Raw genomic sequence first — 14,449 nt, 5'->3', positions numbered from 1 at the left:
TGTTTTTTTTCCAACATAAGTCTTATGTTGGAAAATTATAATAATTATGTTATTTATTATATATAATTGTTATATATAATTATGAGACTTATAAAATAAGTCTTATAATTTGAATAGTTACTAATCAAATGCAACCTTAGACGAACAACAGCACATAATATTTGTGGTGTCATTAAGAAAAAGGTTTGTTTAATAAAAAAAAACATGAAAGTTTAAATAAAAATGATAGAAAATAGTCCGGTCCCTTCTATTTACTCCTAATGGTGCAGTGGTTGGCACCGATGCCTAACACCAAGAAAGGCCTGGGTTTAATTCCCCTGGGTGGAGTTTGTTCTCCCTGTGAGAGGGTGGGTTCTCTTCAGGTACTCTGGCTTCCTCCCACAGTCCAAGGCCATGCATGGTTAATTGGTGACCTTTAAGCTGAGTGTGTGTTAGTGTGAGTGTTAATAGTTGTCCATGTCCCTATTTGTCATAACCCACAATCAGAGATGGTAATGATAAGTCATTTTAATAGGAACTCAGAATACGCAAAACACTCCTTAAATAAACACAAAAAAACAAAAACAGGTTAACTAATGAGGCTAAACAAAATACTGCAGAACAAAACATGGCTGAACAGAACTAACCAAGCAAGAGGCAACAATGCATGTCTTACGTGCAAAGCAACGCATGGCTGACACAAACAAGAGCTAAGGCAATAGGTGGGGATTCTGTAATCACCCAGCACTGACTCAAGGGCTGGGAGTGTATTTTAAGGGAGGCAGAGGGAATAGGGTCAGGTGTGTGCAATTGTCCTGATTGCAGAGAGTTTACTGGGGGAGCTAGAGAAGGAAGGTGTTTTCCAGAGCAGGAGAAACAGGATCCTGACGCTGATTAACTGGAAAGTTGCTCGGAGTGAATAAATAAAGTCTTCTGTTGTCGTTTAGTGATTTATTTATTAAATATAAATAAAATTTATTTAGAAATCACAAAATTTTGAGTTTACTGTACTAACAGTACTAAATTTAATTATATAAAATGAGATGCGGCGGCACGGTGGTGCGGTCGCCTCACAGCAAGAAGGTTCTGGGTTCGATTCCCGGAGGCGGCCCTGGTGCCTTTCTGTGTGGAGTTTGCACGTTCTCCCCGTGTTTGCGTGGGTTCTCTCCGGGTTCTCCGGCTTCCTCCCACAGTCCAAAGACGTGCATTAGGTTGATTGGAGTGTGTGAGTGTGTGTGCAAATGGTTGTATGTCTCTGTGTTGCCCTGCGATGGACTGGCAACCCATCCAGGGCTCTCTCTGCTATGCTTCTTCTGTATTCTCCATCCTCCTCTCTATTACAACCAAATGCCTTAGATGATGATTATTATTGTTTTCAGTTTGGTCAGTAGCCTAGACACTTAATGATTCACCAAAGCATTAGACTGACTAGGATGTTTTACTACAATAACATGGCTATAAACAAGTACAGCAGGCCAATCATTTTGTTCCACTGGCTTTGGTTCCATCTTAATAGTGTGTGCCAGCTCTCCTTTTCCTGGCAGCCATTATATATTACAGTACACATAATAAATCATTAGCATCTTGTTTTTCTGGAACTACGCAGACATCCCTTGTTATATTTTGGAAATACATATGGGAAATAAAGAGATTATATCAAAACACTAATGTATTTAAAGTTTGATATAGTGTTAACAAAATATCTAGATGTGCCCTATAAATACATCCGTCTGTGTTTGCCAAATACAAATGACTGCCCCCTCCCTTAGCTTGACTTATTTTTGGCCATAGTAATACTTTATGACCTGCTGGTAAGAAAGCAAATAATAAGCCATGCCTTTACAAAGCTTGAAAAAGATAGTTGATCCTGGAAATGATCCTACACTTTTTCTTCAATAAATAATTTGTCAGGAAAAAGTCAGCATCAAGCTGTTCAAATGGAAAACTACACTGCTCTCATTACTCATTGCAAAACATTAATGCCATCTGTAAGGAATATATTTCTGGTGTTAAATTATCTGAGCTGGCAGTCCTTTTAAAGTACATTGCCAGGAGATATTTAACACTTATAACAGTGCCAGCGTTAATGGAAAGGCCATCAGCTGGATTTTATAGCACATATCTGAGATTTGTATGTCATGTAACTATACACCAGTGGCATTGCAATGCTTCTCCAAATTTAAAACTCATTACTGGCTGCAGTATTAAAATAACAGGACATGTGTGTCTACAAAGCTATTGCACCGACGATAAGCAATGTCAACCTGAAATTATTTTAAATAAGCCACAAATTATGCAATGCACTTTTGCAATTTACAGTAGTGTGGGGTTTACTGCAGACATCACTGGTGCTCTTAAGTAATAATGGCACAATAAAAGGGGTAAACTATAATAAGCTCAAAATGTTGCCAATTATTAATTGGCAATTATTTATTCGCAATATTTATTTATTTAATGTCAATTAAGTGTAAAATTATGTATAAATTTAAAGATTAATTACAGTCAAAAGTATGTATGTGTTGTCAGAGATCATGAGAATATTCCATTACACTGCATCCAAATATTTATAGACTTCTATGTATAAGTTATAGAAAGTAAATTAAATGTACAGAACTCCTTAAAGCAAAATGTTTATCTGTTTCAATAAAAAAAACAACACATTTGTACAGTCATAGATTACATATGTAAAAAAATATAATATGCATATCGATTTATACATCCTGAACATATCACTATCAAGTGCTAAGGTGTCAAGAATTCCTGACCAAATTGAGTAGTGCACATATGCTGAGGAGGCAGGCGAGGTGAATATAAAAACAGGAGCTCAGGATGTCTGCTCTAACTGAAAGGCATCTAAGACAGGTGAGTGTGGTTTGCTGCTCTTTTTGCATATTTTTTTTCACTATAGACTTGTATGTTATACCACTGTTAATTGTTAATATTGGAGCATGCTTCATTACTTTGTTTATATGAATTTTTTGATGAATGCATAATTATAACTTGCAAAACTTTAACATCAAAATGACAAATTAGCTTACACCTGGTTTCCCTAAAACTTTGTTTGTAGCACCTTGACATACTCAAGCAACAAAGAAATTTCAGTTCTCATCAGTAGAGGTAAATATTTTTTGTACAAACAATGATGAAGTTTGGATTATTGGATGGATAAACAATTGACCGTTATATGTATTACTTTGTTTGATTTTGAGAACTGTTCATGAAATCATCATGTTTTCAGACCGCTTTAAAGTGCCATCATGAGCACAGACGCAGAGATGGAGCAGTATGGCCCCGCGGCCGTATTCCTCCGAAAGCCAGAGAGGGAGAGGATTGAGGCCCAGACTGCTCCATTTGATGCCAAAACAGCTTACTTTGTGGTTGATGAGGCTGAGATGTATGTCAAGGGTAAACTGACGAAGAAAGAGGGTGGCAAAGCCACAGTTGAGACAGAGGGGGGAAAGGTAGGTGAACAATTACACATACACATACACATACACATACACATGTATATGATTTGTCATTCACTGTAATTAAAAGCACATGCTATGAACTCTATCTCATGTTTAGACCGTGACCGTAAAAGAGGATGACATCCACCCCAGAAACCCTCCAAAGTTTGACAAGATGGAGGACATGGCCATGATGACCCATCTCAATGAGCCATCTGTGCTGTATAACCTCAAAGAGCGTTATGCATCATGGATGATCTACGTGAGTTTTGACATTGAACATGTGCATGTAATATGAACATCACCTGATATACTGATTTATAAGGGCTGTAACATTTTTTTCCTTCCTTGCTACAGACCTACTCAGGATTGTTCTGCGTTGTCGTGAACCCCTACAAGTGGCTTCCTGTGTATGACGCTGTGTGTGTAGCAGCATACAGAGGCAAGAAGAGGATTGAGGCTCCACCCCACATTTTCTCCATCTCTGACAATGCCTATCAGTTCATGCTCACTGGTAAGACTGCAATCATGCTCCTAAACATAACGTAAAAAACCTTCCTTACACTTTGTGCACCAGACTGATGTGTGTCTATTTGCATTTCAGATCGTGAGAACCAGTCTGTTCTTATTACGTGAGTATTATTACACCAAGCTGAATCTCAATACATTTCATAATGACAAATCCAATTCTGACAAAGTGTCTCTTATAACCCAGTGGAGAATCTGGTGCAGGAAAGACTGTCAACACCAAGCGTGTCATCCAGTACTTTGCAACAATTGCAGCTCTGGGTGGAAAGAAAGAGGCAACACCTGGCAAGATGCAGGTAACATTGGCTATCTACAGTTAAATTGAGTGTGAGAAAATCTTACTTTAAATGTTAGTTTATCTGAGTAAAACGTTGTCTACCAGGGTTCCCTTGAGGACCAAATTGTTGCAGCCAACCCTCTGCTGGAAGCCTATGGTAATGCCAAGACTGTGAGGAATGACAACTCCTCTCGCTTTGTAGGTCTTGCCATCAAAGAAACATTCAGATATGTCTCTTATCTGCCTGATGGACTGTAATGTTAATGAAGTTGTGACTGCCTTTAGGGTAAATTCATCAGAATCCACTTCGGCTCTACTGGCAAGCTGGCTTCAGCTGATATTGAAACATGTGAGTAAACCAATGCAAAATGTGGTCACCTTGCAGGAAAAGGCAACGAGTGCAATTAAAATGATAATGAAAGCTTACAATATTGATACTATTATGATCATTATATATAATTTTTGTTATACATATAACAAAAATTATGTTGTGATGCGATGCATTGTTTTTAGATCTGCTGGAGAAGTCCCGTGTCACCTTCCAGCTGTCTGCTGAGAGGAGCTACCACATCTTCTATCAGCTGATGACTGGCCATAAGCCTGAGCTGCTGGGTATGTTGTTGGACATTGTGTTGGAATTGTGCTACAAATATGTAGTAGTAATGTCTAATGACATTATATTCTGGTCCTCCAGAGGCTCTTCTGATCACCACCAACCCCTATGACTACCCAATGATCAGCCAGGGTGAAATTACTGTCAAAAGCATCAATGATGTGGAGGAGTTCATTGCAACAGATGTAAAACAAACATTTCTCTAGAATCTAGATTTTCACACCTAATGTTCAATAGTTCAATTTTGAAATGTGTGAATTGTTTTCTTTTATAATCCAGACTGCTATTGACATTTTGGGATTCAATGGAGAGGAGAAGATTAACATCTACAAGCTGACTGGTGCTGTGATGCATCACGGCAACATGAAGTTCAAGCAGAAGCAGCGTGAGGAGCAGGCTGAACCTGACGGCACTGAGGGTAAATAGTAAAATAAACCATGTTGATCACATGAATCTAGGGAAAATACTACTCAAGTCACACAGTACAGTACTTAGAATCCTGTTGTGTCTATTTTTTAGTTGCTGACAAAATCGCTTACCTCCTGGGCCTGAACTCAGCTGACATGCTGAAAGCTCTGTGCTACCCAAGAGTCAAGGTCGGAAATGAGATGGTGACCAAAGGTCAGACCGTCCCACAGGTAATGAGAACAAAATATGTTTGAGGAAAGACACAAGTACTGTATATTGAGATGACATTAAATCTCCCCCTCCCATTTGTTTTAGGTCAACAATTCTGTCTCAGCTCTGTGCAAGTCTGTCTATGAGAAAATGTTCTTGTGGATGGTCATCCGTATCAATGAGATGCTGGACACAAAGCAGCCAAGACAGTTCTTTATTGGAGTGTTGGACATTGCTGGGTTTGAGATCTTTGATGTGAGTCATACAATATATCAATAGTGATTATATGTAAACCCTGCATTCTCCAGAAACTAATGTTGTACCACAATTATTCAGTTCAACAGCTTGGAGCAACTCTGCATCAACTTCACCAACGAGAAACTGCAACAGTTTTTCAACCACACCATGTTTGTGCTGGAACAAGAGGAGTACAAGAAAGAGGGCATTGAATGGGAGTTCATTGACTTTGGTATGGACTTGGCCGCTTGCATTGAGCTTATTGAGAAGGTAAGTAGAGAAAACTGCACAAAAATCAGATCAATACCTGCTTTAGGTAATATTTAATGTCAAATGTTAATTCCTCTCAGCCAATGGGCATCTTCTCCATCCTTGAAGAGGAGTGCATGTTCCCCAAGGCCTCTGACACAACCTTCAAGAACAAGCTCCATGACCAGCATCTTGGCAAGACCAAGGCCTTTGAGAAGCCAAAGCCTGGAAAGGGCAAAGCTGAGGCTCACTTCTCCCTGGTCCACTACGCTGGTACAGTCGACTACAACATCACTGGCTGGCTGGACAAGAACAAGGACCCACTGAACGAATCAGTTGTTCAGCTGTACCAGAAATCTGCAAACAAGCTGCTTGTATTGCTGTATGCAGCCCATGCTGGAGCTGAGGGTAAGACATAACATAACATAATGTATGTATACTGGGCACTTGGTAGATGTAACGATAGCGATATGTAACGATATGTAAAAAACACTGTTAAATATTCCACTTTAATTTGCCTCAGCTATTGTTCAATTTTGTCTTGTAGAAATGTGTTCATTCTTTTTTCGCCTCTCCACTCATGTATTTAAGGTCTAATATTAAAAATGTATATTTTGAAAAACAGAGGCTGCAGGTGGTGGCGGTAAGAAGGGTGGTAAGAAGAAGGGTGGCTCCTTCCAGACTGTGTCCGCTCTTTTCAGAGTATGTATTTCTTCATTATTTTACAGCATATGAAAGCAACATCCACAAGGATTTGGTTATATTTTCTTGTATCCCTGATCCACAGGAGAACTTGGGCAAGCTGATGACCAACTTGAGGAGCACTCACCCTCATTTTGTCCGTTGCCTGATTCCCAATGAAACAAAGACCCCAGGTAAAGAGCCCAGAGACAAACCTATTGTACAATAATGTCACATGATACAATCACAAGATGTAGATCTACTCTGATCTTTACATTTACAACTTATAACTTACAGGTCTTATGGAGAACTTCCTGGTCATCCACCAGCTGAGGTGTAACGGTGTGCTGGAGGGCATCAGAATCTGCAGAAAGGGCTTCCCCAGCAGAATCCTCTACGGTGACTTCAAGCAGAGGTTACTACAGCTTTAAACAATTCCCATATTAATTCCCAATTCCAAATGATGCAATGCAGGTTTAGGTTAAAAAATAATTTCTCTTCACAGATACAAAGTATTGAATGCCAGTGTCATCCCTGAGGGACAGTTCATTGACAACAAGAAGGCTTCAGAGAAGCTGCTGGGCTCCATTGATGTTGACCACACTCAGTACAAGTTTGGACACACTAAGGTGAATTTACACAGTGTTTACATATGTACTGTATTTGTATGATTGTTGCATTACTTTGTGCTAACCAGAGTCATTGACCTACCATCATAGGTGTTCTTCAAAGCTGGTCTGCTGGGAACCCTGGAGGAGATGAGAGATGAGAAACTGGCTTCACTGGTGACCATGACTCAGGCTCTTTGCAGAGGATATGTTATGAGGAAGGAGTTTGTTAAGATGATGGAGAGGAGGTAAGGTGTCATGTTAATAGTATATAAGTGTTCTATTCTATATTTGACATAACCCTGATGCAAAAGTGAAATAATTTTACTTTAATTTTCCAGGGAATCTATCTACTCCATCCAGTACAACATTCGTTCCTTCATGAATGTTAAGAATTGGCCCTGGCTGAAATTGTACTTCAAGATCAAGCCTCTTCTGAAGAGTGCTGAGACTGAGAAGGAGCTGTCACAGATGAAAGATAACTATGAGAAGATGCAATCAGACCTGGCTGCTGCCCTGGCCAAGAAGAAGGAACTGGAGGAGAAGATGGTTTCCCTGCTGCAGGAGAAGAATGACCTGCAACTGCAAGTGGCTGCTGTAAGAACAGAATAATACAATTGTATAGATATATAAACAAATAATTTAAATGTTAAAGTTTTGATTTTGATAGATTGTGTGTTATTTGGCAATACATGAAGGTTGTTTAGCTTTGTTAAAAACAATGAACCAAACCATTGTTTATGTCAGTAATAGAAAAAGGCAAAATGTCCTATGTACTGTACAAAAACACTATAATGATTTATGGAAGAAAATATATACTGTACATTCTGTTTTATTTTGAACACATTACAGGAGGTAGATAATCTATCTGATGCAGAGGAGAGATGTGAAGGTCTCATCAAGAGCAAGATCCAGCTTGAAGCCAAACTCAAAGAGACAACTGAGAGACTGGAGGATGAAGAGGAAATCAATGCTGAGCTCACTGCCAAGAAGAGGAAACTGGAGGATGAATGTTCTGAGCTGAAGAAGGACATTGATGACTTGGAGCTCACCTTGGCTAAAGTGGAGAAGGAGAAACATGCCACAGAAAACAAGGTTCCCATCATATTAAAGACATTTATTTACAAATATATGTAAGGATATATATTATGACTAACATTAAATCTATCACTTTTAGGTGAAAAACCTGACAGAGGAAATGGCAACTCAGGATGAGTCTGTTGCCAAGTTAACTAAGGAGAAGAAAGCCCTACAAGAGGCCCACCAGCAAACACTGGATGACCTTCAGGCAGAGGAAGACAAAGTCAACACTCTAACCAAAGCCAAGACAAAGCTTGAACAGCAAGTGGATGATGTATGTCAACACTTGTACTGACAGTGGATAAGCTGTATCTCAAAATGTCCACAATGAATAATCATTGAACATTGTTGTTTTAAAGCTTGAGGGTTCATTGGAGCAAGAGAAGAAGCTCCGCATGGACCTTGAGAGAGCCAAGAGGAAGCTTGAAGGAGATCTGAAACTGGCCCAGGAATCCATAATGGATCTGGAGAATGACAAGCAGCAATCTGATGAGAAGATCAAGAAGTAGGTTTGAGTTTGATTAAATCCACTTTTACATATTACATACATTAATATACCTAAACACACCCTCAACCTATCAGAAATTAATGCTTTTGTGGTCCCCTAATCAAGGAAGGACTTTGAGATAAGCCAGCTTCTCAGCAAGATTGAGGATGAACAGTCTCTTGGTGCTCAACTTCAGAAGAAGATCAAGGAGCTTCAGGTTTTTTAAATCAAATATCAGAAATGATTCTTACAAATAACACGTTTAACTATGTGCTACTACTGCCATGATGTCTAGGCTCGTATTGAGGAGCTGGAGGAGGAGATCGAGGCTGAGAGGGCTGCTAGGGCCAAGGTAGAGAAGCAGAGGGCTGACCTCTCCAGGGAGCTTGAAGAGATCAGCGAGAGGCTTGAGGAAGCTGGTGGAGCAACAGCCGCTCAGATTGAGATGAACAAGAAGCGTGAGGCTGAATTCCAGAAGCTGCGCCGTGACCTTGAAGAGTCCACCCTGCAGCATGAAGCCACTGCAGCAGCTCTTCGTAAGAAGCAGGCCGACAGTGTTGCAGAGCTGGGAGAGCAGATCGACAACCTCCAGCGTGTCAAACAGAAGCTGGAGAAGGAGAAGAGCGAGTACAAGATGGAAATTGATGACCTCAGCAGCAACATGGAGGCTGTTGCCAAAGCAAAGGTTAATCGTTTTTCTATAAGTAACTTCCTTATTTTCACACTTACAGAACATTGTTGTTAAAATAAACATTTTAGTCATAAGAAACCACATCTTTCTCATTCTCATTGTTAATAGTTAAACACTAAAAACATAATGTTTATCATTATCAGGGTAACTTGGAGAAAATGTGCAGAACTCTGGAGGATCAGTTTAGTGAACTCAAAGCCAAAAACGATGAGAATGTACGTCAGCTGAATGACATTAATGCACAGAAGGCAAGACTGCAGACAGAGAATGGTGAGTTTCTAGTATGTACATTGTGCAATATGTACTGTGTTGTATACTAATTAAATTAATAAATGACTGATGAAATATTAATATTCTTTTATTCAGGTGAATTTGCTCGCCAGCTTGAAGAGAAAGAAGCTCTTGTTTCTCAGCTGACCAGAGGCAAACAGGCCTTCACTCAGCAGATTGAAGAGCTGAAGAGACACATTGAGGAGGAAGTAAAGGTAATATAGTCATTTTCTCCTCAAAAATTTGTTCCAGTTATTTAAAAAAATGACTCTTGTTTTTAAAAAGCTTCTGCTTTTCTTCTCAACAGGCCAAGAATGCTCTGGCCCACGCTGTTCAGTCGGCCCGCCATGACTGTGATTTGCTCAGAGAGCAGTTTGAGGAGGAGCAGGAGGCCAAGGCTGAGCTGCAGCGAGGAATGTCCAAGGCCAACAGTGAGGTGGCTCAGTGGAGATCCAAATATGAGACTGATGCCATCCAGCGCACTGAGGAGCTGGAGGAGGCCAAGTACAGTGACCCTTTCTAATTACTTCTAAGGAGATATGGTAACGACTGACTAACAACAAGCTAATCTTTCGCTACTATCTACCACAGGAAAAAGCTTGCCCAGCGTCTGCAGGAGGCTGAGGAATCCATTGAGGCTGTCAACTCCAAGTGTGCCTCTTTGGAGAAGACCAAGCAGAGGCTTCAGGGTGAGGTGGAGGACCTCATGATCGATGTGGAGAGAGCTAATGCTCTGGCTGCTAACCTTGACAAGAAGCAGAGGAACTTCGATAAGGTACATAAACTTTACCCACATTACAGCACTAAGGTGAAGTAGATGGAGCATGACATGCTTTACCCTTCTGCATTACTATAGGTCCTTTCAGAGTGGAAGCAGAAGTATGAGGAGGGTCAGGCAGAGCTGGAAGGAGCCCAGAAGGAGGCTCGCTCTCTCAGCACTGAGCTGTTCAAGATGAAGAACTCTTACGAGGAGACTCTGGATCATCTGGAGACCATGAAGAGAGAGAACAAGAACCTGCAGCGTATGTCATTGTAACCATGACTTATGAGCTTTTCTTGTTTTAAAACCTTATAACTTATGTTTTCCTGCATATACTGCATTGTGCAGACATATGAATGATTTATTTGTTTGGTTACTCTATAGAGGAGATCTCAGATCTGACTGAACAGATTGGTGAGACTGGAAAGAGCATCCATGAGCTGGAGAAGGCCAAGAAGACTGTGGAGACTGAGAAATCTGAAATTCAGTCAGCACTGGAGGAAGCTGAAGTAATGAAGTCTAAAAGAAAGATAGTTTTGTTCTGATTCACATTTTACCATATTTAACTAGAGCAATATCTGAATGTAACATTACTTACTTTTAATTTGCAAAGGGAACACTGGAACATGAGGAGGCCAAGATTCTCCGCGTCCAGCTTGAGCTCAACCAGGTCAAGGGTGAGGTTGACAGGAAGCTGGCAGAGAAGGATGAGGAGATGGAGCAGATCAAGAGGAACAGCCAGAGGGTGATTGACTCCATGCAGAGCACTCTTGATGCTGAGGTCAGGAGCAGGAATGATGCCCTGAGAGTCAAGAAGAAGATGGAGGGAGACCTGAACGAGATGGAAATTCAGCTGAGCCATGCTAACAGGCAGGCTGCTGAGGCCCAGAAACAGCTGAGGAACGTCCAGGGACAACTCAAGGTAAACAAATTATTATTACCATGTTTATAAATGTGCAATAGGATTAGAATGGATACGTGACACATTTTCATTGTTAGGATGCCCAACTGCATCTTGATGATGCTGTGAGAGGACAGGAAGACATGAAGGAGCAGGTTGCCATGGTGGAGCGCAGAAATGGCCTGATGATGGCTGAGATCGATGAGCTCAGAGCTGCTCTGGAACAGACAGAGAGAGGACGCAAAGTGGCTGAGCAGGAGCTGGTGGATGCCAGTGAGCGCGTTGGCCTGCTTCACTCTCAGGTTTGATTTGAATTCCTCACCAAAAAAGGTAATCTTAAAGATACATCACAAACATAATATTAATTTATTAAAATCCTTGATTACTTAGAACACCAGCCTTCTGAACACCAAAAAGAAGCTGGAGGCTGACCTTGTCCAGGTCCAGGGTGAGGTTGATGACTCTGTTCAGGAAGCAAGAAATGCTGAGGATAAAGCCAAGAAGGCCATCACTGATGTAAGAGCTGATTAAGCACCATCTTCTAATTTCACCTCATGAGTGATATTTAGACTTATCTATACATTTATATTCATATTTACATTTCAGGCTGCCATGATGGCAGAGGAGCTGAAGAAGGAGCAGGACACCAGTGCTCATCTGGAGAGGATGAAGAAGAACCTGGAGGTCACAGTCAAGGACCTGCAGCACCGTCTGGATGAGGCTGAGAACCTCGCCATGAAGGGCGGCAAGAAGCAGCTCCAGAAACTGGAGTCCAGGGTAGGTCCTATATTAATACAGTGTATGGTTCAAACAATCTCATGAAACAAAAATAACTTTCAGTGATTTCAGTGACTTTCTGTTGGTGCAATATATTTAGCCTTATACATTCTTAGCATACTAATATGTCTTTGCAAAATTACTAAATCACAGGTTCGTGAGCTGGAAAGTGAAGTTGAGGCTGAGCAGAGACGTGGAGCTGATGCTGTTAAAGGAGTCCGCAAATATGAGAGGAGAGTGAAGGAGCTCACCTACCAGGTCTGTTGTTTAACCTAAAAACATGGTTGTCCTTCCTGATTATGCGTTTATATTTCATCAGTTACTGTGATTTTTCTGAATAGACTGAAGAGGACAAGAAGAACGGAATCAGACTCCAGGACCTGGTGGACAAACTGCAACTCAAGGTCAAGGGTTACAAGAGACAGGCTGAGGAAGCTGTAAGTCAGCTTTTTCTTTTTAATTTGACAAATCTTGCCCCATTTGCCATTTCCAGCTAAGTCAGTTTAACGTTTTTACATATTACAGGAGGAGCAGGCCAACACTCACCTGTCCAGGCTGAGGAAAGTCCAGCATGAGCTGGAGGAAGCTCAGGAGCGTGCTGACATCGCTGAGTCCCAGGTCAACAAGCTGAGAGCCAAGAGCCGTGAAGCTGGAAAGGTAATTAATTTGTGAATGTTTCAGGAGAAAAGTATTCTTTTTAATGTTATAGTATATTTGTAAATGTGTAGAAAATTTCAAATGAATAAATAATTTTTGTTATTTTTGCTCAAATTCACGTCCCAAGTATGGAAGTGCTAGTATCAAAATAACCCAGATATGACTTAGTCTTTCACTCTTAAACACTTAAATGTAAAATTCTAAAATTACAATTACAAAGCTTTTGGGTTAAAATATACATTTTAAATATTTTCGATTTCTTATTTACACATTTCTTTATTTTACAGGGTGAAGCCGCTGAGTAAGAGACCACATCTAAATGAAGCAGTTCAACATAATTCATACAATATGAACCAACTGTTGAATTCTTTTCATGGCGTAGTATTTCAATAAACTTGCATATTACACTATAGCATTTTCTGTGGTCATTCTATTAAATGAAATGCTAAAATAAAAACAACTGGAGCTAAATCCAGGTTCACAGCATGTACAATTATTACATAAATTTTACCATTTGTATTATTAGGTATTGTAAGTAGTGGTAGTATTGTTGTTGTAGTATTATGCATTAAGATCTTTAAGAAACTGGAACTGAAATATCGATAAATTGAGTTAACACATAACTTATGAGACTTAAAAGTTAAAACCACACTGTCTGAGATTATGCTAGGACTTAACAGTGAGCCAGAGACTTGTAACAATGACATATAGCACTCACTGGTATGGAATGACAATTGACTTAATCTAAGCTCCAAAACATTGTAAGTATTTAAACTGTCTTACAGCTCCCATTTAGCGAAAGCAGCCAATGCATGTCTATGTCTGAGTGCTTGGCCAGATGGCAGCCAGTATAAATTAATAGTGATCCTAATAACATTCTATATTTATACCCGTTATTGGCTGCCAACAAAGCCCATTCATTAACACTGTTGGCTGTGTTGCATTGTTACTCAGCAGGAAGACTTGCTGAGCAATAAACATATATCTGTATAATAAAAGCTTTACATACGTGATGTGTTAATCAATCCCCCTAAATGTTGTCTTGTCTAGAAAACATGTATAATAATATAATAGAAGAGCGTGATTTTATTTTATTTTTTGGCACAATTAAGCAGGTTCCTAAATGGACAGAACATTATCATCTAAAGGACACAGATATAATTATACCATGCATAATAAGATATATGATCTTAAGATATATGATCTTACAGCCGGGAAGGATGAATTAACAGCAGTTAAAGGTGCTCATGCCTTTGCACTGGCACACTCTCACAGAAGCACATGTGTTGGGGCAGATGGTATTCACACAGACATTGCATATTAAATGTTTCTGTATTTGTGCGCCAAGATATTTTTAGAAGTTGACTTTGGCTTTGTTATGGTCATAGACAACTGCAGGGTACTGACCACCAAGGTACACATTGCTCTTACTTTTTCCACCATCACTCTGGATGTTTAATGGGTGTGTGAAATCAAGGCATCAACGAGCTTGGATTATTGTGTTCAATGAGCACAAATGCATTGTGTTTAATATTGGTGAAAATCAGCCTACATTTCAATAACATCCAATGCATCCAATGCAGTTTT

General features: G+C 40.0%; 1 protein-coding gene across 1 annotated transcript; it reads left to right on the top strand.

Moving 5' to 3' along the window:
- Nucleotides 1-3,063: 3,063 nt before the first annotated feature.
- On the top strand, nucleotides 3,064-13,274 carry LOC114860993 (myosin heavy chain, fast skeletal muscle-like). Its single transcript, XM_029159937.3, has 40 exons — nucleotides 3,064-3,096; nucleotides 3,218-3,440; nucleotides 3,547-3,690; nucleotides 3,786-3,942; nucleotides 4,033-4,060; nucleotides 4,144-4,252; nucleotides 4,339-4,431; nucleotides 4,519-4,582; nucleotides 4,747-4,845; nucleotides 4,928-5,031; nucleotides 5,126-5,264; nucleotides 5,366-5,484; nucleotides 5,570-5,719; nucleotides 5,801-5,971; nucleotides 6,052-6,358; nucleotides 6,576-6,652; nucleotides 6,738-6,825; nucleotides 6,929-7,046; nucleotides 7,137-7,260; nucleotides 7,351-7,487; nucleotides 7,581-7,836; nucleotides 8,092-8,334; nucleotides 8,417-8,593; nucleotides 8,679-8,824; nucleotides 8,933-9,023; nucleotides 9,102-9,491; nucleotides 9,641-9,767; nucleotides 9,864-9,982; nucleotides 10,075-10,271; nucleotides 10,359-10,542; nucleotides 10,624-10,789; nucleotides 10,912-11,036; nucleotides 11,141-11,449; nucleotides 11,527-11,730; nucleotides 11,819-11,944; nucleotides 12,035-12,205; nucleotides 12,359-12,463; nucleotides 12,547-12,642; nucleotides 12,731-12,862; nucleotides 13,150-13,274. Exons 2-40 carry the CDS (start codon nucleotides 3,237-3,239, stop codon nucleotides 13,165-13,167), a joined length of 5,814 nt encoding a protein of 1,937 aa, XP_029015770.1. The 5' UTR covers nucleotides 3,064-3,096; nucleotides 3,218-3,236; the 3' UTR covers nucleotides 13,168-13,274.
- Nucleotides 13,275-14,449: the final 1,175 nt, after the last annotated feature.

Source organism: Betta splendens, chromosome 8, assembly GCF_900634795.4.
Source record: "Betta splendens chromosome 8, fBetSpl5.4, whole genome shotgun sequence".
Classification (NCBI taxonomy): Eukaryota; Metazoa; Chordata; class Actinopteri; order Anabantiformes; family Osphronemidae; genus Betta; species Betta splendens.
Note: the sequence above shows the minus strand (reverse complement) of the source record. Positions and strands in the feature narration are given on the sequence as shown.

Coding starts and splice junctions, on each gene's coding strand:
- LOC114860993 (XM_029159937.3), top strand. CDS start 3,237: ATGAGCACAGACGCAGAGATGGAGCAGTATGGCCCCGCGGCCGTATTC. Junction 3,691..3,785: donor ATGCATCATGGATGATCTAC/GTGAGTTTTGAC, acceptor TCCTTGCTACAG/ACCTACTCAGGATTGTTCTG. Junction 5,972..6,051: donor GCATTGAGCTTATTGAGAAG/GTAAGTAGAGAA, acceptor AATTCCTCTCAG/CCAATGGGCATCTTCTCCAT.